Source organism: Pelophylax lessonae, assembly GCF_965119305.1.
Source record: "Pelophylax lessonae genome assembly, chromosome: 4".
NCBI lineage: Eukaryota > Metazoa > Chordata > Amphibia > Anura > Ranidae > Pelophylax > Pelophylax lessonae.
Window position 1 is genome coordinate 204,837,105 of NC_138771.1, and position 25,912 is coordinate 204,863,016.

General features: G+C 46.9%; 1 protein-coding gene across 2 annotated transcripts in view; it reads right to left on the reverse strand.

Moving 5' to 3' along the window:
• The window catches only part of CERK (ceramide kinase), a 187,678-nt gene that overhangs the window by 72,918 nt on the left and 88,848 nt on the right, over positions 1 to 25,912 (reverse strand). For both annotated transcript variants that reach the window (XM_082254763.1, XM_082254762.1), the window contains 2 exons: positions 21,835 to 21,960; positions 10,769 to 10,832 (listed from right to left, as the gene is read on the reverse strand). In XM_082254763.1, coding sequence (XP_082110889.1) covers positions 10,769 to 10,832; positions 21,835 to 21,960 — 190 coding nt within the window. The remainder of the gene's footprint in view (positions 1 to 10,768; positions 10,833 to 21,834; positions 21,961 to 25,912) is intronic.

A 25,912-nucleotide genomic window follows, 5' to 3' on the forward strand; every position in this document is an offset into this window, starting at 1 on the left:
CCATGCAGACCAATTTGATGCAGTGTGCAGCGTATGGTCTGAGCAGCACTCATACGTCTATTTCCAAAAGACAACCTGTGGATAGGACACTGAGCATGTGCTCTCAACTTCTTTGGTAGACCATGGCGAGGCCTGTTCTGAGTGGAACCTGTCCTGTTAAACTATGTGGCCTTGGCCACCGTGCTGCAGCTCAGTTTCAGAGTCTTGGCAATCGTCTTATAGTCTAGGCCATCTTTATGTAGGGCAAAAAAATAATTTTCATCTTACTGTAAAATCATTTTCTCTGAGGTTCACTGATGGACACAGCTCCATGTCTTCTAGACCATTGGGCTTATGCTGCTCTCTCTTCAGGAAACTAGGTGGAAACAATTTTGGCTACACCCTTGAGGTAGTCCCAGGGGGTATACCATCACTTCCTGCTATAGGACTTCAGTTTGTAACAAGCAGTGTCAGAAGAATACATAACTCAACCCAACAGAGGGGCGGGTGTCCGTCAATGAACCTCAGAGAAAACGGTATGACAAAAATCCAGTTTCTCTCTTTTTCGTTCACTGCTGGACACAGCTCCATGTCTTCTAGACCATTGGGATGTCCCAAAGCAGTGTCAAATGAGGGGTGGGAAAAACACAGCAAGAGATATAATTCCCAACAAGGCTAAACATAGCCAACTAGGTAAAACAGGAGGTCAACCAGGAACAACTGGAGCTCACCACCAGGAAAAAATTACACCCTCAAGGAGACGGGAGCATCAGCAACCGCAGCCTGAAAAACGTTGCACCCGAACGCTGCATCAGAAGATGCAAGTACATCTACCTTATAAAATTTTGTGTGTGTGTGTACAGACGACCACGTAGCCGCCTTGCACACCTGAAGCACTGACACCTGATGCAAGAAGGCCCAGGAGGCACTAAGTGCCCTTGTAGAATGCGTCTTGACAGTGAAAGGAGGCACCTGACCCTTAATGGAATAGGCCTGCACAACCGTCTGCGTAATCCACCTAGAAAATGATCACAGCAGGTGCTGCCCGCCCCTTACGAGGTCTATCTGTAAGAACAAACAAAGAATTGGATTTCAGTCACCGCCAGGTACATCCAAATCGCCCTGACCACATCCAAGGAATGTAAAGCAATTTCCTTAGGATGTTTCGGCTTAGGACATAAAGACGGTAACACAATAACTTCATTCAAATGAAACCCCAAGACAACCTTAGGAAGGAATGCCTGATAGGGTCGCAACACCAGTTTGTCCCCATGAATCACCAGATAAGGGGACTGACAGAACAGCGCAGCCAACTCCGACACCCTACGTGCAGAAGTAATAGTTACTAGAAAGGCCACCTTCTGCGACAGAGTGAGCAGAGGGAGTTCACGAACGTCTTCAAAAGGAGGCTTTTGAAGCGCCGACAGTACCAAATTGAGATCCCACGGAGATCAAACTCTGATAAACTTTTCTGGAAGTAGATTTCCTAATTTTAAAAAATATAGGAATCACCGACTCAGACAGCCCTCTGTTCTTCAACATCTGGTTTTCAATAGCCAAGCCGTTAAAGCCAGCGACTGTAAAGCAGGATGGAAGATTGGTCCCTGAGACAGAAGATCTTCCCTCAGAGGAAGTTTCCAAGGGACGTCTGCTACCAGCCTTACTGGGCCTGCGTACCAAGACCGTGGCCAGTCTGGTGCCACCAGAATGACTGGAATCCCTTCTACCTCGATTCTATGTAGCAATCTTGACAAAAGTTTTATTGGAAGAAAAGCGTAAATCAGACGATACTGATCGAAAAGGGCCACCAGGGCTTCTGCCAGAGGATCCCGAGACCTTGGCACCAACCTCTGCACCTTCCTGTTGAGATGGGAGGCCAACAGGTCAACATTGGGGGTCCCCCACCAAAGGCACAGCTGATGAAACATTTCCGGGTGAAGAGACCATTCTCCCAGATCCAACGTCTACTGACGAAGATAGTCTGCTTGCCAATTCTCTACCCCCCGGAATGTGCACAGCAGAGAGGGCTGGAATATAAAGTTCTTCCCACCTCAAGATACCGGCCATTTCCCGGGACGCCAGGGCACTCCTTTTGCCCCCTTGATGATTGACATATGATTGACACATGTTTGACACAGCCGTAGCATTGTCTCAATCCTCACAGGGCGTATCTGCAGACAATATGTCCATTGAGACAAAGCCTCATCACCGAATCTTCAGGATATTGATCGACAGACTGGACTCCTCTCGAGTCCAAACACCTTGGGCCAAGTACACTCCCAAGACACCTCCCCACCCGGACAGACTGGCATCTGTGGTTATCACAGTCCAATACAGGGGAAGAAAGGATTTTTCCAGGCGAAGTGCCGGTGTGCAAAGCCACCATAGCAGAGACCCCCTCGTACCCCGACCCAACAGGTTCAGATCATCCAACGACAGTGGATCCTTGTTCCATTTGGTCGGAATCTCTTTTTGCAGAGGTCTGGTATGGAACCGAGCAAACAAAACCGCCTCGAAGGTGGAAACCATCAGGCTCAACACCTGCATGCAAGTCCTGAGCGACGACTGACGGCTGGACAACCAGAGCCGAATCGCATCCTGTAGTTTCAGCAGTTTTGCCTGAGGAAGAAACACCAGGACAGATGCCGAGTCCAGCGTCAGACCCAAGTAATCCAGTTTGGAGGATGGAGTCCAAGCCAATTTCTGAAAACTCAGTGTCCATCCGAATTCCTGTAGAGTTTGCACAGTAATGTCCAAGTTGGCTTCTAGAGCCGAAGAAAACTCTGCATGCAGAAGCACATCGCCCAGGTATCCTAGTGCCTCGATCCACTTCTGCCATAGCAAGGCCAGCACTGGGGCCAAGACCTTTGTGAACACCCAAGGAGCTGAGGCTAGACCAAAGGGTAACGGCATGAATAGATAATTCTCCTTCCCCATGGAAAAAAGAAGAAAACGCTGATGCCCAACATACATAGGAATATGAAGGTAAGTGTCCTTGAGATCGATAGAAGCCAGAAGATCCCCTTGATGAAGGACAGCTACTACTGTGCGGATAGACTCCATCCAAAATTTCTGAACCCACACAAAGCGGTTCAGAGCATTGACATCAAAGATCGGACGTACCTTGCCTTCCTTCCTGGGAACTGTAAACAGATTTGAATAACCTTGAAACCATTCTGACTCTGGAACCGGCACAATGACCTCTTGTGCTAACAGGTCCTGCACTGCCCCATAGAGGTCCTGTAGCCGATCAGGAGACAGGCGAAAGTTGGAAGGAAAGAGCCTTGTTACAGGCAAGGCCCGAAACTCCATCTTGTAACTGAACCGAATCAACTCGTGGACCCATTTGTCCTGAATAAACGAGGTCCCCGGCTCCAGAGAAAGACGAAGAAGTCCCCCCACCCAGATGCGATTGAGAGCGCCCCTTTAGGCTGGGGAAGGCTTGTCTGTGGTAAAGTAGGGCCTGCTTTTGACTTACCATTCCAGAGTCTCTTGGAGCCTCCTGCAAAATTACGGGTGGATCTCAAACCCTTTTCCTGTGATTCAGACAGATGAAAGGGCCGCTTGTGAGCCAGCCAAGAAAAAAGGACCACGTTTACGACAAGGTCCCTTACCCCTAGCAATGTATGGAAGTAATGTACTCTTACCTCCCATAAGGCCCTTAATGATCTCTTCCATAGAGGCACCAAACAAATGGTCACCTACAAAAGGTAGATCAGTCAACACCTTTTTAGAAGCCTGGTCGGCCGACCAGTGCTTGCACCAAATCATGCGGCAAAGAATCACCGCCGTCACAGATACCCTGCTGGCCAAGGGGGCCACATCCAAAGATGCATCACAAATGTACTATTGCACCTGGATCAACTGACCCGCCAGCTCGGGAGGGTGTTTACCCCCTTCCAGATCCTGGCGTAAAGTTTTTGCCCATTCTGTTAAGGTCTGAGGTGATAGCAAACACCGGCCTCAACATTGAACTTGCCACGGTGAAAAGGTACCGGACAGAGCCTCAGCTCTCATGTCCACAGGACTCCTCAAAAGGGATATCTCTTAGCAAAATGCTTAGGTATTAAAACCATGCATTTCGGGGAACCCCATTATTAATGACAATCTTGTCAAAATAGGCAGGAAAGAGGAACACCTTTGTCATCTTGGAAGATTTGCCATATCTACCTTAAAGGCAAGTGACTGCAGGGCTGCCGTCATGGCCGCCAGGGCAGACTGAGACCCAGAGGGTCCCGCAGCTTCAAGGAGTGGGACAGGTGGTGAAACACAGTCCAGGGGTTCCATGGTTACTCGGAGCCACACCATGTACAAAAAGAAAAAGTAAAAAAAAAAAAAAGAAGCCCCCCCCGTACACCGCTGGAGCACCAGAGCTGTATAGCAGAGGAAGGATCGCATACCCACAGAGACTCACCACCCCAGAGCTGGAGAGCGCCAAACAGCCTGCCACACTGCGATGGACGTGGAAGCACCGAAACGGACACTAGAGGCCCCCCACAGCACATCACCACACTTGGACTACAAGAAAATGGCTGCCGCTATTTGCAATGGGAAACCAAAAACATGGCCGATGGGACTACACAAACATGGCCGCCAAAACCGGGAAACAGCATCAACAGCAAAATGGCAGCGCCACGCAGTGCTGCACAGGACCCAGGACCCCACTGGATCCCAGGGAAGAAAGCATCCACCAGGAGGAAACCCCCCCCCCCTGCAGCACCAAGGTACAGGCACCCCCAAAAGAGGGGCTGACAGCAACAGCCACCCACCACTCTCCGGCCCAACACCAGTGAAGCCCCCCCAATCCAAAAATATACCCGTGTCCACAAAAGGGGGCTAAAGGGGGGAGAAAGGGGGCAGAGGAGGGCCCCGCTAGGGAGAGGGGGGAAAGGAGAGGTGAGGGGAGGGAGGACAAAGAAGGAGGCCGACCATCCCCAGGGAGAGCCTGTGCCCACCACCGCCAATTCTAAAATAAAGGAGGAGGGACACTACTCACCACACCATGGTATCAGATGGGCACTACTCCCAGCAGCCCACTACACCATCTTGGAATGGGGGTGCTGGAGCCGGAGGTACGCTGCAACTCTGATCGTGACTGCTGTCGTGACCATGTCTATGCAACCTTTGCGAGGTGTTTCAGTCCATTGGGGCTATGTCGTGGCCAACCTAGCGCGGAGCTAATAGTTGGGTAATGCTCGCAGGCCAGACAGGGAAGACCATAAGGATCTAGGATATCCAGTGCGTCGCCCAGTCCAGCTGTTGATTTTAGTTCACACAGGAACAAAAATAAGAAAAAAAAGAAAAAATTCCCATTTAAAAAGGAAAAAATGCGAGGACCGCAGATCCCAGCAGAGAGCCAGGTCCTTACTCCTAACTAGGCAGAAAAAACTGAAGTACTAAAGCATGTAGTGATGGTATACCCCCTGGGACTGCCTTTAGGGGGGTAGCCAAAATTGTTTCCGCCTAGTCCTACTCCTGAAGAGAGAGGAGCATAAGCCCAATGGTCTAGAAGACATGGAGCTTAGTCCGTCAGTGAACAAAAGTGAATTTTTTTTTTTAGATCCTCAGAGTACTTTGCCATGAGGTGCCATGTTGCACTTCCAGTGACCAGTGTAAGAGTGAGAGCGATAACACAAAATTTAACACACCTGCTCCCCATTCACACCTGAGACCTTGTAACACTAACAAGTCACAAGACACCGAAGCCGGAAAAAGGCTAATTGCGCCCAATTTGGACATTTTCACTTAGGGATGTACTCACTTTTGTTGCCAGCAGTTTAGACACGATTGGCTGTGTGCTGAGTTATTTTGAGGGGACAGCAAATTTACACCGATATACAAGCTGTACACTCACTACTTTACATTGTAGCAAAGTGTCATTTCTTCAGTGTTGTCACATGAAAAGATGTAATAAAATATTTACAAAAATGTGAGGAGTGTACTCACTTTTGTGAGATACCGTATGGTTGTTGTGCTTAACAAAGCTAGACCACCAAGACTAGAGACAAAATGTGTTAAACCATTTAACGAGAAATAGTGATTAACTCAAAGTAATAAAGATGTAATAGTTCAAATATTTGTTTGGCTAAAGAATTCTGCAATACCCTTCCTCTCTTATCACATACAAAAACTGTATGGAGCTTGCCATACACTAACAGAATAGATTAACTAGCTTAAAGTAAAGTAAAAGCTTACATTTTTTACCCTCATGCATTCTGTGCATTAAGGAAAAAAAACCATATGAATGCTGCTTCTACCCTATCCTATTCTAAACACTTACCTGAGCCTGATCTCGATCTAGCGCTGTGTCTATGAGCAGTGGCACTGCTCTCTCTCTCTCTCCCCCCCCCCCTGAGAGCAGTGGGAGCCCTTGGCTCCTGCTGCAATCAATCAAATGCAGTGACGAGGAAGAAGGGTTCAGGGCAGAGCAGCACTGTGTTTTAACAGACACACAGCAAGGCTCAGGACCAAGTCTGCACATATGCCAACCAGTGGCGGCTGGTGCTCAAAATTTTTGGGGGGTGGCGCAAAAAGAAAAATATAATAGGTATTGCTTTGCGGCAAAAAACGCGGTAAAAAATGTGTGACTTTGAGGTCACACAAGTGTGAAAGGGGCCTTCAGTAATAAAGGAACAGAGCCTGGAATAAGAATTCAGTCACCCCTTGAAATAATCCACATTTTGTCATGTCATTTACAACCAAAAACGTAAATTTATTTTATGTGATAGACCGGCACAAAATTGTGAAGTGGAAGGAAAATGACAATGCAGATCTCTAGAGGAGGTCAGTGATTAGAGGGGTAAGTGATGGGTATAATTTGCCGAACATATAAATAGATAGAAGAGAACTATATTGTGCCTATCTATTTATATGTTTGTCAGATTATCCCCATCACTTACCCCTCTACAGATCTGCAGAACATTGCTCTGTCCCATCTAGATTTATGGTCTGCAGATTATCTAATCACACAGACCCTTCTACAGATAGAAGAGAACTATATTGTGCCTATCTGAAGAAGGGTCTGTGTGATTAGATAATCTGCAGACCATAAATCTAGATGGGACAGAGCAATGTTCTGCAGATCTGTAGAGGGGATATTCTGCCAAAAATATAAATGGAAGAATTATATTCAGCAGATCTCTAGAGGAGTAATTTGATGGGTAATCAGCAGAACAGAGATATAGATTGGTCTGAGCAATGTTCTGCAGATTTAAAAAAATGGGTCAGTTATGGTATAGGCTGCAGAACATATATGTTAAGTGGGACAGAGCAATGCTCATGCAGACAGAGAGAGACAGACACAGAGAGAGACAGAGAGAGAAATAGGAAACCTGGTGTGAGTGACATATCTCACTATGCTCAGGGGACATCACATAAACTCTATACTGTACAATCGTCACAAACTCTATACTGTACAATCGTCACAAACTCTATACTGTACAATCGTCACAAACTCTATACTGTACAATCGTCACAAACTCTATACTGTACAATAGTGTGTTAAAGGGACTGGCAGCCCCTGCACATCCACAGCAGACAAGTCACACTACTGCCTGCCTCATGTCCAGTGCCAAGTGACAGATCTTCCCAGGCAGACCCTTCCCAAACTATCAAAAGCCACAAGCAGCTGTGAGACATCCCTAACATGTAAGGAGAGGCTCAACTCTATAATAAAGTAAAATAAATAAATAAATAAAAAGAGACTGTCAGACTGCAGGCATGATACAAGAGACTGTCAGATTGCAGGCATGATACAAGAGACTGTCAGACTGCAGGCATGATACAAGAGACTGTCAGACTGCAGGCATGATACAGGAGACTGTCAGACTGCAGGCATGATACAGGAGACTGTCAGACTGCAGGCATGATACAGGAGACTGTCAGACTGCAGGCATGATACAGGAGACTGTCAGACTGCAGGCATGATACAGGAGACTGTCAGACTGCAGGCATGATACAGGAGACTGTCAGACTGCAGGCATGATACAGGAGACTGTCAGACTGCAGGCATGATACAGGAGACTGTCAGACTGCAGGCATGATACAGGAGACTGTCAGACTGCAGGCATGATACAGGAGACTGTCAGACTGCAGGCATGATACAGGAGACTGTCAGACTGCAGGCATGATACAGGAGACTGTCAGACTGCGGGCATGATACAGGAGACTGTCAGACTGCGGGCATGGATACAAGAGACTGTCAGACTGCAGGCATGATACAAGAGACTGTCAGACTGCGGGCATGGATACAAGAGACTGTCAGACTGCAGGCATGATACAAGAGACTGTCAGACTGCAGGCATGATACAGGAGACTGTCAGACTGCAGGCATGATACAGGAGACTGTCAGACTGCAGGCATGATACAGGAGACTGTCAGACTGCAGGCATGATACAGGAGACTGTCAGACTGCAGGCATGATACAGGAGACTGTCAGACTGCAGGCATGATACAGGAGACTGTCAGACTGCAGGCATGATACAGGAGACTGTCAGACTGCAGGCATGATACAGGAGACTGTCAGACTGCAGGCATGGTACAGGAGACTGTCAGACTGCAGGCATGATACAGGAGACTGTCAGACTGCAGGCATGATACAGGAGACTGTCAGACTGCAGGCATGATACAGGAGACTGTCAGACTGCAGGCATGATACAGGAGACTGTCAGACTGCAGGCATGATACAGGAGACTGTCAGACTGCAGGCATGATACAGGAGACTGTCAGACTGCAGGCATGATACAGGAGACTGTCAGACTGCAGGCATGATACAGGAGACTGTCAGACTGCGGGCATGATACAGGAGACTGTCAGACTGCGGGCATTGATACAAGAGATTGTCAGACTGCGGGCATTGATACAAGAGACTGTGGGCATTGATACAAGAGACTGTGGGCATGGATACAAGAGACTGTCAGACTGCGGGCATTGATACAAGAGACTGTCAGACTGCGGGCATGGATACAAGAGACTGTCAGACTGCGGGCATGGATACAAGAGACTGTCAGACTGCGGGCATGGATACAAGAGACTGTCAGACTGCGGGCATGGATACAAGAGACTGTCAGACTGCGGGCATGGATACAAGAGACTGTCAGACTGCGGGCATGGATACAAGAGACTGTCAGACTGCAGGCATGATACAAGAGACTGTCAGACTGCAGGCATGATACAAGAGATTGTCAGACTGCGGGCATTGATACAAGAGACTGTGGGCATTGATACAAGAGACTGTGGGCATGGATACAAGAGACTGTGGGCATGGATACAAGAGACTGTCAGACTGCGGGCATTGATACAAGAGACTGTCAGACTGCGGGCATGGATACAAGAGACTGTCAGACTGCAGGCATGATACAAGAGACTGTCAGACTGCGGGCATGATACAGAGGTTGTTGGAGACAATGGACATGCTTCAGTAGTATGTGAGAGATTGGAGACAGGACAGACAGTACATATGTGCCAGCAGTGTAAGGGTTACCTGCAATGTACTTTCTCCTATCTTCTAGCAGATGATCCCCGCTTAGGCAGTGATGTACCCCCCCCCCCCCCCCTCCATGTACAAGAAAACATCACAGCAGTAGGAGGAGGAGGAGAGGGGGCAGCTTCTGTGTACTCTATAACCACACACTGACTTCAGAGACAGATCTGGTGTTCTTCTGGAGGAAGTGGCCATCAGGCAGGACTGACACAGAGCAGGTCTGTGCTAGCCAAACTTGCAAAACCCACAGAGTGAGACCTCCCCCGAGACACTGCACTTCTCTGCACTGTCGCTGCCTGTGTGTTTCCTCTCACTCTGCTCACTCACTAAGACGGATACACACACTGACAGGACAGAGAGGCACCACACTGAGCCTGACTGAGGCACTTACCCGTCACTGCTGCCTGGCATGCTGCTGCTCTCGGGAGTCGGCCAGTCGGGACTCTCTGGAGAGTGAAGACGAGATGTCCTCTTCTCTTCTTCCTCCGTGCCAGCCCGCTCTGACCGTCTGACGGCGGGAAGGTGACCGCACCGCCCCCAGCAATGATGCCCTGAATCATGATTGGTCCAGGCTGGAGTCTGGACCAATCATGATCCAGGACATCACAAAAGGGGGGTGCTGTATCGCAGTGCTCTGCGACCCGGTTACACCCCAGAAGGCCGTCAATCGGCGCCTCTGCCGGGTGTAAAACCCCACCCCCCCATAGACACCAATGAGTCTGGCGCCCCTGGTGGGCAGAAATTTTTTTTATAATCTTTTTTTTCTTTCTTTTTTGGGGGGGGGGGGAGGGGGCGGCGCCCCTGCGCCCCCTATCTGCCGGCCGCCACTGATGCCAACATAGGATTCGGCTTCCTATGGTGGCACACTGAGAAGAGGAGCCCAGAGCACCAGCAGGGGACCCCTGAAAAGGAGGATCGGGGCCACTCTATGCAAAACAATTGCACAGAGCAGGTAAGTACAACATATTTGTTATTTCAAAAAATAAAAAATAAATAAAAACACGTTTACAATCAGTTTAACCATTTTATCAAATATAAAAATATATGATAAATTATTTTTGATTGGGAAGTCGAGCACAACTCCTTTCTTTTAAATCCAGGTTTTTTACAACTTGTTCATATATTGGAAACCATAAATATAAAACCATAAATATAAAATTTAACACAAAATAAAAACAAAACTTAGACTAGTGGTATGAGGTTATATGGTAAATTCACCAAGTTATTTTATTTGCATTCATTATTTTACCCTACAATAATACCCTGTTACATGCCAACATTTTTATTTGTGTTTCTTTTACTACCTACCCATCATATTTATCCAGATTGACTTCATAAAGATTATCTCTAGCATGGTTTGCATATTCTGTCACTGTGAAGAAAATAAAAGATTACAGCAGAGAAGAAACTATTTAGTTGTAAATGACATTTATCAGTTGACACCGAAGGATGCTGAATTAAATTTTTCAGTTTTCATAAGTGGCAAAACGGGAACTTTTCAAGTATGAACCTCACGTGTATAACAGCCTATGAAGCAAATATTTACTGCTTTTAAATTCCCCATTAAACACTCGAACAAAAAACCTTTTTTTTTCCAGATATAAATCTTCACTAAATAAATCTTTATGGTATGAACACATATCATTTAAAACATACAACTGTATAAATTACAAGTTAGGTGGGCAAATAGTCATATAATGAAAATATATTACCACAATTTAGAGCTACAAAATAAAATGTATTAAATGTTTTAAAGGGTTTATGTTAAAAGCAGACACACCTGTTCCTAAATTTATTAACACAAGAAGCCGAACCAAGGAATAGGAAAGCATGTTAACACAATGTATACAAACCACATTAAAGTTTTTGTCCCCCCCCCCCCCCCCCCCGAGAGGTTTCTTAAAGTACTTTCTTGCATATTTTAGCCAGAATCCTTCGGAAAATCTATTTGATATTTTATTTTCACTACATTACCCTTAGCAGCCAGAAAAATTGGATTTTTGACTTAACGTAAAATCCATTTCGCTAATGTTTATTGACGGACACAGCTCCTGATCTTCTTAACCATTGGGTTATACTGCCCCCTACAGGAGTAGGACACTGGGCAGAAAAAAAGTCTGGCTACGCCTATGGGCAATCCCAGGGGCTATACTCCCTCTCTTTGCGATTTTGTTACAAGCAGTATCCGTCAATGAACATCAGAGAAATGGATTTTACAGTAAGTCAAAAATCCCATTTTCTCTTTCGTTCATTGACACAGCTCATGATCTTCTTAACCATTGGGGCATCCCAAAGCAGTGTTAAACATGAGGGGTGGGAACAGTGAAAAATAAATAAAATAAAAACCTTACACTTGAATCACCCTTTCCGAGGCCCATCCGTAAGCACAAAGTGAGTTTGACTTCCTAAAAAAAGACTCCGTAGCTGCCAGGTACACCCTAATCGCCTGGACCACATTCAAGGCATGCAAAGCAATTTCCTTCAGATGTTTTGGCCTGGGACACAAGGAAGGCAACACTTCTTTGTCTTCATCCAAATGAAAATCAGAGATAACCTGAAGAACAAACAACGGAGAGGGGCGAAGAACCACCTTATCACTGTACAACACTGAACCACTAAGTGAATGCCAGGGTAACGCCGCCAATTTGCGCAGAGGTGAAAGCCACCAAAAGGGCCACCTTCTGGGACAGCGTAAACAGGGAAAACTCCCAAAGATTCTCAAAAGAAGGCTTCAGGAGGACAGCACCAAATTGAGGTCCCAAGGCGGCAAGAGAGAACACACTGGAGGGGTCAAGTGCCTAACTCCCTAAAAAAAAGTACGCACCAAGAAGTACGTGGCCAAGGGCCGTTAAAAGAAGACCGCTAAGGCCGACACCTGACCCTTGATAGTACTCATGGCCAGTTTCTGCTCAACCCCCCGTTGAAGGAAGGTCTAAATCCGAGCCACCAAAAAAAGAGAGAGGAGGAACCTCAAGAGACTCAACACACAATGTACGTCTTCTACATACAATGGTAGATCTTCCTAGAAGTAGATTTCCTAGCTTTTAACAGCGTTGGAATCACCGACTCAGACAAACCTCTATCCTTCAGCACCTGGCATTCAACAGCCAAGCCGTCAAAGCCAGCGACTGTAAACCAGGATGGCAGATTGGTCCTTGGGACAGCAGATCCTCCCAGAGAGGAAGCTTCCAAGGAACATCGGTGACCAGCTGCACCAGATCAGTGTACCAAGCCCGGCGAGGATAGTCCAGAGCCACTAAGATGACCTTAATCCCTTCCTCCTCGATCCTGTGTAGAAGTCTTGGCAGAAGCTTGAGAGGAGGGAAGGCGTAAATTAGACTATACTGACCACAGAGGGCCACCAGCGCACCTGTGGCATACGGCAGAAGATCCCGTTACCGAGCCACAAACCTCTGCACCTTTCTTTTGAGCCGGGATGCCAACAGATCTACGTCGGGGATGCCCCACCGGAGACATAACTAAAACACCTCCGGATGAAAGGACCACTCCCCTTGGTCTAACGTCTACCAACTGAGGTAATCCACCTGCCAGTTTTCCACCACAGGAATGTGTACAGCAGAGAGGGCTGGAACGAACCATTCTGCCCACCTTAAAATGCGGGCTACCTCTAGAGCCATCAGGACACTTCTTGTGCCCATCTGGTGATGGACATAAGCCACAGCCGTGGCATTGTCTGATTGAATGCGCACTGGACATCCCTGAAGACAATCATTCCAATGTTCCAGGAACAGTCTGATCGCTCAGAGTACCTAGACATTGATCGTAGTCTAAACTCTTCCAGTGTCCAGACCCCCCAAGTATTAATTTTGTGGAGAACACCTCCCCAGCCAGACAGGCTGTCATTCGTGGTGACCAGTGTCCAATACAAGGGGAGGAAGAATTTGCCCAGCCGAAGCACGAAGCCACAATATCAGGGGCTCTTTCGTTCCCCGACTCAGTCGGATCGCATTGTCCAGAGACTGCAGATTGTCCCATTTGGCCAGAATCTCCCTTGCAGGGACCTCGTATTGAACTGTGCAAACGAAACCACCTTGAAGATAGACACCATCAGGCCCAGCACCCGCATGCAAGTCTGGAGGGGTTACCATCTGCTGGACAGCAGGAGATTAATTACAGCCTGCAGTTTCTGGAGTATGTCCAGAGGAAGGAGCACTCTGGCTAAGGTCGTGTCCAGAGTCAGACCCACATAGTCCAGCTTTGTGAACGGAACCAGGGCAGACTTCTGAAAATTTAGAATCCAGCCAAACACCCTCAAGTTCATATGGTGATTTCCAGGTTTTCCACCAGAACAGTAGGAGACTCTGCTCACAGAAGGAGGTCGTCCAAGTATCCAAGTACCATGATCCCCTATCAGCGTAACAATGCTAGCACTGGGGCCAACACTTTTGTGAATACCTGAGGAGCAAAGGGTAACGCCACAAACTTATAATGCTCCTCTCCCACGGCAAATCGGAGGAAGGGATGGAGACCAACACATATTGCAGGGGTACTGAATTAAAATTCATGGAGGTCCGCTTAGTAAAATCTTTTTCCAGCGGAGGTCCGAATCATGTTTGTGATTTGATTCAGATCCTTTACATTACAGCACCCTCTCCTAGGCGTTCCCATCTCTGCAGCTGGGGAATGCAGGTGAAACTGCACATGTTCCCGGCCCACAGAGGAACACGCCACACTTCAGCACAGCTTGGTGCTGCGCAATTTAAAAAAAGGGCCAGGGACTTGTTTTCCTGCATTTCTCATGGGTAGTGCAGCCCATTAAAATGAATGGGCTGACCTACCTGTGACACTGAGCCCCATATCACAATCCCATCCTTGCATCCGTTCCACATTGTCCACTGCACATCACAGTTCCCTCCCCCCTTTGTGTTATCATACCCCCTTAAAGAGGTTGTACACCGAGAATTTTTTTTTTTCTCTTCTTTAAATCCTGAAAGAGAAACCCATAATGAGCTAGTATGCATCGCATACTAGCTCATTATGAAATACTTACCTTAGAACGAGCCCCCGCCGTGCCGTCCGCTTACCTGTATGACGGGCGACATGTATAGTCGCCCGTCTTCCGGGATCGCGGCATCCGGCCATCTGATTGGCCGGAGCCGCGGTGACGTCACTCCCGCGCGCGGGAGCCGACGGTCACGGCACGGGGCTCTGAAGGAACGGCACGATCTGCCGTTCCTTCAGAGCGCATGCGCCAGTGACGTCACTGGCTGCATTAAAGGTAAATATCTCCTAAACGGTGCATGTTTAGGAGATATTTACAGTACCTATAGGTAAGCCTTAATATAGGCTTACCTATAGGTACAACTTCCTGAGGAGGGTTTACTTCCTCTTTAACATCAACACCCTTCTTATCCCCTCATTACAGTACCCAACTCCCCTACATTACTATCCTCAGCCCCCCATCACAGTACTCAGCCTACCAAATACAGTACTCAGCTCCCCCACATTGTCCTCAGCTCCCCATTAACGTATTCAGTTCCCCCCCCCCCCTGACATTATAGTACTCAGCCTTAACCCCCATTCCCCCCACATCAAAGTCCTCAGCCCCCCACACATATCACAGTCCTCAGCCCCCCACACATATCACAGTCCTCAGCCCCCCACACATATCACAGTCCTCAGCCCCCCACACATATCCCAGTCCTCAGCCCCCCACACATATCACAGTCCTCAGCCCCCCACACATATCACAGTCCTCAGCCCCCCATACACATTAGAGTACATAGCCCCCATACACATTAGAGTACATAGCCCCCATACACATTAGAGTACATAGCCCCCATACACATTAGAGTACTCTTCTTTGCTGTACTCAGTGTCTCTCCCCCTTCCTACATTACGTCTCCCCTACCTTACACAGCCAGGAGAACTCGAGGCATAGCAGGTCTGGAGGAAGGAAGCTGCAAGATGGTGATTGGTTGCTTAGACTGCCATTCATCTTGGCAACCAATCACTGACTGTTCACCTCGGGCAGTTCCCGCCCTCCCTTCAGAACTGTCCCGCCCTCCCTACAGAACTCACGCTGTCGGCCCTGCAAGTCTGCAAAGAAATCACAGCTGAAAGGAGAGCAGGCTGATAAATGGCATGACAGCTGCGGTCCGGGAGGGGGAAGGATGGGGGCCGGGAACGGACCGCGGGCCGCCATTTAGTGATGCCTGACATATTGGAATGTGAAGGTAAGCGTCCTTGATGTTGATGGAGGCAAGAAAAATCCCTGATGCAGGGAAGCCACCACTGTGCGAACAGACTCCATTCTGAATTCTCTGAACCCTCTGCAGACTCTGCTAAGGCTGAGTCTGAGTCAGACCCAAATAGTCCAGCTTTGTGGATGGAACCAGAGCAGACTTGTTGGCATAACAAAGCTAGCACAGGGGTTAATACTTTTGTGAAGACCCGAGGAGCAGGGGCGAGACCAAAGGGTAACGCCACAAACTGATAATGCTCTTCTACCATGGCAAAGAGGAGGAACCGCTGGTGACCGCCACATATTGGAATGTGAAAGTAAGCATCCTTGGTGTCCATAGAGGCAAGTAAATCCCTGATGCAGGGATTCCACCACCGTGCCGATGGACACCATCCTGTACTTCTGCACCCGCACAAAGCAGTTCCGTGCCTTGAGGTCCAGAATTGGACGCACCTTGCCTTCCTTCCTGGGAACTGTAAACCGGTTTGAGTAAAACCCCTGAAAACGTTCCGAAGTAGGAACCATCACCTTTTAAAGTAAAAGGTCCAGTAAGCAGACCGGGGACAGTCGCACGTTGGAAGGAAGAACCTTAGCCGAGGGTAAGAATGAAACGTAATCTTGTAGTTGGATCGAATGACCTTGTGGACCAACCTGACTTGTACTAGGGGAGTCCACGGATCCAGGAACCAGATAAGACCCCCCCACCCCCACCCCCAGATATGGGTGGGGGCCCACCTCCATGCTGAAGGGGCCTTGTCCGCGGGTCTAGAGAAGCCCACCCTTGTCTTGCCAGACCAAGTTTACTTGGATCCACCCCAAAGGGCTCCGATCCCTTGTCAGTCGACCCTGAGGGGCAAAAAAATATCTTACGAGCTGAGGAGGGGGGGCCCATGTCTAGCCGGCAGGAGAAAGGTACTCTCCCCCCCACCCCCCCCCCCCCGAGACCTTTAATGAGGTCATTCAGGGTAGCCCCAAACAGGCAATGTCCTTGAAAGGGAAGATCAGTCAAGGCCTTTTTAGAAGTCTGGTCCACGGACAAGAGTTTGAGCCAAAAGACACGCCGAAGGACCACTGCCGAAACAGATAGCCGAGCCACTAGGGGAGCCGCATTCAAACAGACATCACAGTTAAAACTGCAACCCCTGGACCGATTTATCCGCCAGCTCAGTAAAGACAAGGCGGAGCTATTCCCTCTCCAGGTAACAGCGCAAAAGCCTAGCCCATTCGGTCAGAGTCTGCGACACCGGGGCAGTGGTGAATATCAGTGCTGAGCCTGCCAGAGTGTACATATTGCGGGCCACAGCTCCCACCTTACTGTCAGCCAGGGCCCTTAAAGGGCGGGACTCTACAACCGGAATCATGGTTGTCTTGTTCAATCTGAAAACCTGAGGGTCCACCACCGGTTGAACAGTCCTCTTCTTAAGAAGGGACTCTGTAGAGGTATCACCTAGCAAAATTGCTTAGGGACCCCAAGGGGACGCTTTGGTCATCTCCACTTTTTAATGAGAATTCTGTTAAAATAGGAGGGGAAAGGGAACACCTTTTCTGCTCTGGATGGCTTGTGAATGCCAAAAGGGAACCTGCGCCTCCAATGCAGCTTCCACTGCATCCCCCATCTTTAAGGTCTCACGCACAGCTACAATCGGTGCATCCACCATTGCCTTTTCAATGTGGTTGAAGTGGAAGAATCAGGGCGTGTGGTTGCAGACCCAGCTGGATGACCCACGACCGCAGCTGCCAAATCAGATTCAGGATCTGATGAGACAGCCTCAGAGAGGGGATCAGGTGGGGAGTTGTGCTCCAAAGACTCCATGAGTCACCAGGGGGACCCCACAAAAGTGTAAAACACTGCTAAGGGACAACCCCCAACACTCTGGCAGCCCATCCGGTTGCCAGCCACAGAGCACCAATCAATCCTCAGTAGAGAGGACCCCACCAGACACCACAGCTACCAGGAGAATCTGCACTGCACGAACGGCAATCAGGAAATTAAAAGATCCAGGAGTCGGCACCAAGGGATGAGGAGGGGCTCCCATCACCAAAATCGCCACCCAGAGGGCTCCACCGTCATGTCCACTGCTATTTTTAATGGCAAACAGCTGAAAAATGGCCGCTTGACTACACAGACTTGGCCACCGTGCATTAGGCACACAGGCTACAAGAAAATGGTGGCCCCGCGTGGCACCACTGGACCCAGGAGAGATCCCTAGGTCTCAGAAAACAGCACAGGCAGGAAGGGGGGCCCTGGCAGGAGCCCACACTAGGTAAAGCGCCCCCCCCCCGCAGCCGATCGCCTGGTCACAAGTGGCGCACACCCCTGCCCCCATCGCCAGCACAGCACCCTGCCCCCACCCTAGGCGGTGAACCAGGCCACCACACAGCCCCACCATCATTGAAGGAGAGGGGGTGGATGGGGGACAAGATGGCCCACAGGGACCACCAGACCAATGAGGGGGGTGCCTAACGGGAAGGAGGGGAACCCAGGGACCGACTGTTCCATGGAGGGGCCCACGCCCACCCTAAAACCCTCCACGGGGAGAGGGGGAACAGTTACTTACCATAACAGGAACCAGGCGGGCATCTCTCCAGACAGAACTCCATCGAAACTGGGGGGTCAGGAGGAACAGTCAAGCAAGACAAACACTGGGCAAAAGATTAAACCCGTACTATTTCCAAAACATATTGCAGCTTACTGAACCCTATATGTGGTGTTGCATTTGTTTTTCTTTTTACTCTTTTCCATTATTTTCACCTTGGGATCCAGCAAGGACATCTTTCAATTTCCTTTAACAGACTGAGCTGTCCAATAAACGTGGCAGTTAGAATGGAGAAATAATTTAAATCTGACAGGGGTGCTTACAATGATCAGCTGTAATTCATGTAAAACCTTTATCCCAAAAGGAAAAAAAAAAAAAAATGTTGCTGTAGCTGCCTAAAAAGTGTTGGTGGGAGTTCAGCTTTAAAGCTCATGCACACAGGTGCTTTCTCCAGTATAGCGTTAAAGCTCCCGGCCACCAACATACAATAGTTTGTTTACACTGTACTGAAGAATCCGCCAGTGCGCATAAGCTATTCATTGATTAGTCAAGTCCATATAAATCTACTGGTGCATATAATATTACCCTCCCCCAGATTGACAATGTTGCTGTACAAAAGGTGTCTCTGATGCTCCTCCATCCAGAGTGAATGCATCCTAATACAAGATTTGTGTTATTTGCCAGATCACCAGAGGAAAATAGCCCAAAAAAAAAAAAAAAAATACTAATGCAGCCACCACATTCAAGGATTGATAAGCTGCAATATATTATACTTTTGTGGGGTTTAATACCATTTTAATCAATACAAGTATGTCTGTATGTTGTGAAAGAAAACAAACTTAACCAGAGGAAACTCAAAAAACGTGGAGAGCATACAAACTATGCAGATGGTGTCCTAGTGAAAAACTGAACCTAGAGCTAAAGCCCTGCAAGGCCATTGTGCTAAACAATCACCAGGAAAATCTTGAAATACGGTAATTCTGGATAAGAGACCTTATATTTCACTTAGAGCCTAGCTTTTTGGGAGTGTAACATGCTCTTTTTAAAAAGAACCCGAGCCATGCTGTGTGTGTCTATAGGACATAGGCAGCACAAGTGCCCCTATAACAAGTAGCTTATCATGGCACTCGGAAAAGAGGAGGCCCCAAGATTGCCAGTGGGGGACCCCAGAAGAGGAGGTTCGAGGCCGATCTGTGCAATACCATTGCACAGAGCAGGTAAGTATAACAGGTTTGTTATTTAATTTAAAAAAATAAATAAAAAAGAAGCTTTACAATCACAAGGAAACTTGTCAAATAATAGGACTGATGATTTAGCTGAATTCTTTCCAAAAATGCTATTTGCTGGGTTGGTTTACTGATGCAATGTCTTCAATACATTCTAAGTTACTGTGCTGGGAGTGGGAATGTGCTAGGAGTGGGGATTTCGGGGGGGTGTGCTAGGAGGAGGAGGAGGAATTTGGAAAGGGGGGGGGGGGAGAGTTATGCTAGGAGAAGGTGTTTGTGCTAGGAGGAGGAACTTGTGGGATTTGTGCTAGGAGAGGGGGATTTGGTGAGAGATATGTGCTAGAAGGGGGAATTTGGAGGAGTTAAGGCCGAAGATCACTGAACTATGCCTTACAGACTGCATTTTAGGGCTTGTTGTACCACACAAAAATGTGCTGTTTTTTGCAGTTGCATGTGGGTGCCATTATTTCCTAATGACACCCCTACGCATCTAGCAAATGCATGAACATTTGCGCCAATTAAAAATATCGACGTGCACAAACACGCAAAAAAGCGCGTGCTCAGACGCACCTCCTGGTGTAAACGAGCCCTCAGACTGTTGTGCCCCGGGATTTTGCACAGTTCTAAAAGGATGCCTTGACTAAAAAGAGGTTAAAAAACATTGCTGTAGATCAGGGGTCCTCAAACTGTGGCCCGCCAGGGTCCTGAACCCGGCCTGCCGGGGTGCATCATTCATGGTTTTTTTTTTTTTCCCTGAATCACCTAATTAGAGCCAGAGGCTCTAATAGGCTTCAGCAAAGGGTGGACCCGGGGCGCAGAGCACTGCGCCCTAGCCCACCCATTTGAGTGACAATAGCGAATGAAAATTCGCTATTGTCACACAGATCCTCCTCCTGGCCAATCAGGAAGCGGGTCCGAGACCCGCTTCCTGATTGGCCGAAAGACGAGCTCATGCCATTGGCCGAGGAGCAGGCAGGAAGACTCGAGGAGACGCCGGAGGACTGAGGAGAAGCTGCCGCTGCAGGTAAGTCTCTCTGCATTGAAGGGGGCACGGCACGCTGGTCTCTCTGCACTGAAAGGGGGCACGCTGGTCTCTCTGCACTGAAAGGGGGCACGCTGGTCTCTCTGCACTGAAAGGGGGCACGCTGGTCTCTCTGCACTGAAAGGGGGCACGCTGGTCTCTCTGCACTGAAAGGGGGCACGCTGGTCTCTCTGCATTGAAAAGGGGCACGCTGGTCTCTCTGCATTGAAAAGGGGCACGCTGGTCTCTCTGCATTGAAAAGGGGCACGCTGGTCTCTCTGCATTGAAAGGGGGCACGCTGGTCTCTCTGCATTGAAAGGGGGCACGTTGGTCTCTCTGCATTGAAAGGGGGCACGTTGGTCTCTCTGCATTGAAAGGGGGCACGTTGGCCTCTCTGCACTGAAAGGGGGCACGTTGGCCTCTCTGCACTGAAAGGGGGCACGTTGGTCTCTCTGCATTGAAAGGGGGCACGTTGGTCTCTCTGCATTGAAAGGGGGCACTGCACGCTGGTCTCTCTCAATAGAAAGGGGGCACAGCACGCTGGTCTCTCTCCATAGAAAGGGGGCACAGCACGCTGGTCTCTCTCCATTGCAAGGGGGCACGGCACGCTGGTCTCTCTCCATTGCAAGGGGGCACGGCACGCTGGTCTCTCTCCATTGCAAGGGGGCACGCTGTGGTCTCTCTGCATTGAAAAGGGGGCATGCTGGTCACTCTGCATTGATGGGAGCACACTATACCTTGATTACTAAAGGCCCCTGTCACACGTTTGTGACCTCAAAGTCACGCAATTTTTTACAGCGTTTTTTGCCGTAAAGCAATGCCTATTACATTTTTCTGTTTGCGCCCCCCCCCCCAAAAAAAATTGAGCACCAGCCACCACTTTATAAATAAAACAATAAAAAATATGCGCATTGGAATTCATTCATATTTTTTTTTCAAACTATAGTCCGGCCCCCAACAGTGTCTGATGGACCGTGAACTGGCCTGGCCCTCTGTTTAACCACTTAAGCCCCGGAGGATTTGGCTGCTAAAAGATTCGGCACTGTCGTGGCAGTCTGTGTGTTTCTCCTCATGGCCAGTTTCCTTCAACCCTTGGCACCTCCTGGCCCTTTAGGCAGAGTTTATGATCACGTGACTGCTGTGATTGGCTTTTGTTAGCCAGTAACAGGGCACGCACTCTCAGCACAGCTGTGTCTGCAAACTGTACGCAAATATGTGGCCTCTCTGCCCCAAGGCCCACTCGGCCTCATATTTGCATACTGCCTGCGCCTAGGGGTTAAGATTAGGAACACACTTTAATCCTGCTATAGATTAGCTTATGTACGATACATTCTCCAGTGTTCATGGCTGTGGTTTTAGAAGTGATAAAAGACCATGCTTCTTACCAATGACATCTGTAGTGATAGAGGCAAGACTGAACAATGGAGCCACCTTCTTCTCATAGATTTGCCTTCCTTTCTTCTTTCCACCATATGGATTTATATAAACTAGTAAGTGCTTTGGTCTACAAGCTGTAAGAAAACAAATGTTCCCTTAAAATATGTATTTGGCTGCAATTCAATTTTTTTTACAGTATACCCGAATATGGGTCCAGCTAGTCTAACTTTACTAAAGAAAAAAAAAAAAGCAGTGCAACATCAAATTTTCTACTTTACCTACAGTTTTATTCTAGTCCATCTAAGAATGCATTTCTATTTAAAATGTATAAGTGCCAATTCCTGTAAGATTCAGGCTTTCAAACCATTTTCCCCCTTATTCCATTCATATATATTGTTCTTGGCCAACTTAATCGGAGGACAAGAAATGAAATGATGGTAAAAGAAATAATTCTTCACTTCTTAATGAATTATTAAAGATACAATACTAAGAATTAACAAAAACATATCTGCCACTTCCTGGTTTGTGACTTATCAATTTTCTTAACAATGGTAATGATTTTAAAGGGAACCTATGGCCAGGTTAGGAACATTAAAGCCTTTAACCTCCCTGGCGGTATGATTCTTTCAGATTTTAGGTGCTGAAAGCGGTACCATTATTTTGCATGTAATTCTTAAGAATGAGCAGCCCAAACCAACTATTTATAGATGATTTTTTTTGTACTGTGCGTTCTTCTTTATAACATCTGGGGTATGATAAAGTTTGAAACGCCAAATCATAAATTATAGTATAAAAAAAACTATAAATAAGTTAAAGTATATTATATATATATATATATACATATACACACACACATATATATATATATATATATATATATATATATATATATATATATATATATATATATATATATATATATATATAGTTTTTCATTCTCCTTTGAATTTTCGTCTATGCGAACCCTAGGCATGGATTGAAGGAGATATGTATAAATACTGATTATAACCATTGTTGTTCTTTATTCTCTGTTTATGGAACAAGTTGAAAACTAACCTCAATTGCTGATTTATCCTACACACAGATTGCTCATCATGGACCTCACAGGCACTGCATGGGCTGGCTTTATGACAGATATTCAGTCTACCTGCAATTCCCCCACCAAAAATGAAGAAGATCTCCAAACATATCTATCTAAGGTACAGGGATTCCTTAAAACGGAAGTCCCATTTGTATTGGCACCTGGAATGTTTTCGTAAATATGTAAACAGGGTATTAACCCACAGGGACTGAGAATCCGAACCTATCCAACTATAAAGGATCCATCGGAGACCTTTAGGAAGGAATGGGAGGGAACTCTCACTACCTGTAGGAAGGACCTCATGAATATTTTGATCAGACACTATACACAAGACATGTTGGCATTGGATACTGAAATTGACCAATGGGAATTCAATACAAACAGGTATTTTAATTACCAACATTTCCAACACAATGGCAAGAAATAAAAAATCGCCTTGAAATCATAAACAAAGACATTATATCCAAAAAACAATTTTAATAAGGACAAACAAGCCTTTAGAAATGGGTATGCATATCGATGGTTGGACAAATCACACATTCACGTAAAAGAAACACACACACACACACACACACACACACACACACAACACAGGGCACCCAAGAGGAAACCACAGAATCCGATTCTTCATTATCAAGTGCAATTTCACTTAATTCACATTCCAGAGTAGGAATAAGCATGAATGCACGTGGCAAAACACAAACGAGGACGAAATGGTACAGGACCATCACCTACACATTCTATAAACAAAAAGAAACCTGACACACGAGCACAAATTGACAAAATGGCACAATCTACAAATTTAACCCCAATCATGCATAAAATTCTAACGAAAGGCGCAACAGGTACAATAGACCAACCAAATCCATCTCCAGCCAATGTGGATGATGGTATTTTTTTTTAGGAGGGCAAACAACACCAGCACCAAAAAACACGAGGCAGGGCAACTTGGACAAATTGGTACAACAGAACCCCCAGATGTCAACACAAGTACAAACCAATTAAACATCATCAACCTCACAGACATAGCTTTAACAACATCTCAAAAACAAGTTCTCCAAATGGGGTTGGGATTTTGTCCCTCTAACCCAATTGACCCAAGAGAAACAATTAAAGATTATATATGTTTGCGAGAAATCAAACATATAAATATATTTTTGACGAGGAAAGGAAGGAACAAAAATTAGAGAGGGAATTAGCAGAACGGACACGCAATTACACTATGGCAGAATGTAGAGCCTTACGTGATCTAGCCATCCTCTATGAGGAAGGTAATCCGGAAATTAGGGCGGCCATAGATTCAAAAGGAATTGCAACATCCCATAATCAAATACAAGTTAAAAATTTAACCCTACCTCAGCCCAAGTCTAAGTCCCAAAAATTTCCGGATTTGGCCACAAATCCGCAGATCTGGTCATTTGTACAATCGGTTGTTCGAGAGGTTAAAATTACAACTTGGCTCCTCTTTGAGGGAAACCTAACTGTTGAACAAAACAAAGCACTACGTGAATTACGAATGAATACAAATACAAATACTAATTATAAAGCCATCTGATAAGGGGGGCAATATAGTGGTAATGTCCAGACAACAATATGAAGCAATGTGCTTAAAAGTATTAGGTAATGCCGAATGGTATGCACCAATCGACCCTTCTACCATAATAAATTTTGCCGGTGAATTCCGGATTCTGTTAACTGAGGCCTTCCTGGGGGGCATTATAAACAAAGATACGATGGACTATTTAATACCTAAATTTCCTAGAACACCAAACTTTTATACAATACCTAAAATCCACAAAAATATGGTGGACCCCCCAGGAAGGCCTATAGTATCAGGGGTCGAATCCCTAACGGAACATGCAAGCCTTTATGTGGATTCGATATTAATGCCTCATGTATTGGGACTTCCGTCATATATACGGGACACCTCAGACTTGCTCTGACATTTAGAGGGGAGTCAGGTCCCTCCGGATGCCCTGCTCGTAGCAGTGGATATAGAGGCCTTGTACTCTAGTATTCCACACAAGCGGGGCATCCGGATGATCAAATCCTTTCTACGTGTGCAGGATCGGTACTTATGGCCACGAATGGATTTTGTCCTGCAATTGCTCCGCTTTATCCTGACCAGAAATTATTTTGTATTTTTGGAGCAGTACTACTTGCAAAACACAGGGGGTGGCAATGGGCACTTGCTGCGCACCATCATACGCCAACCTATATCTAGGCGGTTGGGAGAGAAAGATTTTCTCCAGTGAAAACATGGAGAATTGGCTTCCCTACATATTATGTTGGTATCATTTATAGACGATTTATTAATCATCTGGACAGGGTCACGATCTGAATTAAACAATATTTTACAAGCTTTAAATACAAATGAATTCAACCTAAAATTTACTAACACTGTTAGTTCAAAAGGTTTATCATTTTTGGACATTCAGATTAACATTCTCCCTACAGGTGCAATAGAAACAGACCTGTATAGAAAGCCAAGCGCAGGCAACACCATCTTGTGCGCAGCAAGTGCCCACCCTGCCCCCCTAGTGAAAAGCATACCGTATGCACAGTTTCTTCGTCTTCAAAGAAACTGTTCATCAGACAATAAATTTCAGATCCAAGCTAATGGTTTACGGGACAGACTCCTGGAAAGAGGGTATAGTAAAACCCAACTAAAAAAAGTCTTTAATAAAGCCAAAGCACGCCCTCGGGCTGAACTAATTTACAACACATCATTTAAAAAATAAACAAAAACAGTGAAATTTATTACCCGATACTCTATGCATGAGAAAACGCTATGTGATATTATGGCCAAGCATTGGCATCTATTAACAGATGACTATACACTGGCCAAGTATGTAAAACCTCATCCAGAAGCTTGGTTAGCAGCCACTATAAACAACTAGGCCTACCACATAACAATCAGAAAGGAACCTTCAGATGCAGGAGCTGTGCACGCTGCCCATGGGTGAAGGAAGGTAGGGGGGTATCCCTCCCTAATGGCAGCTGGC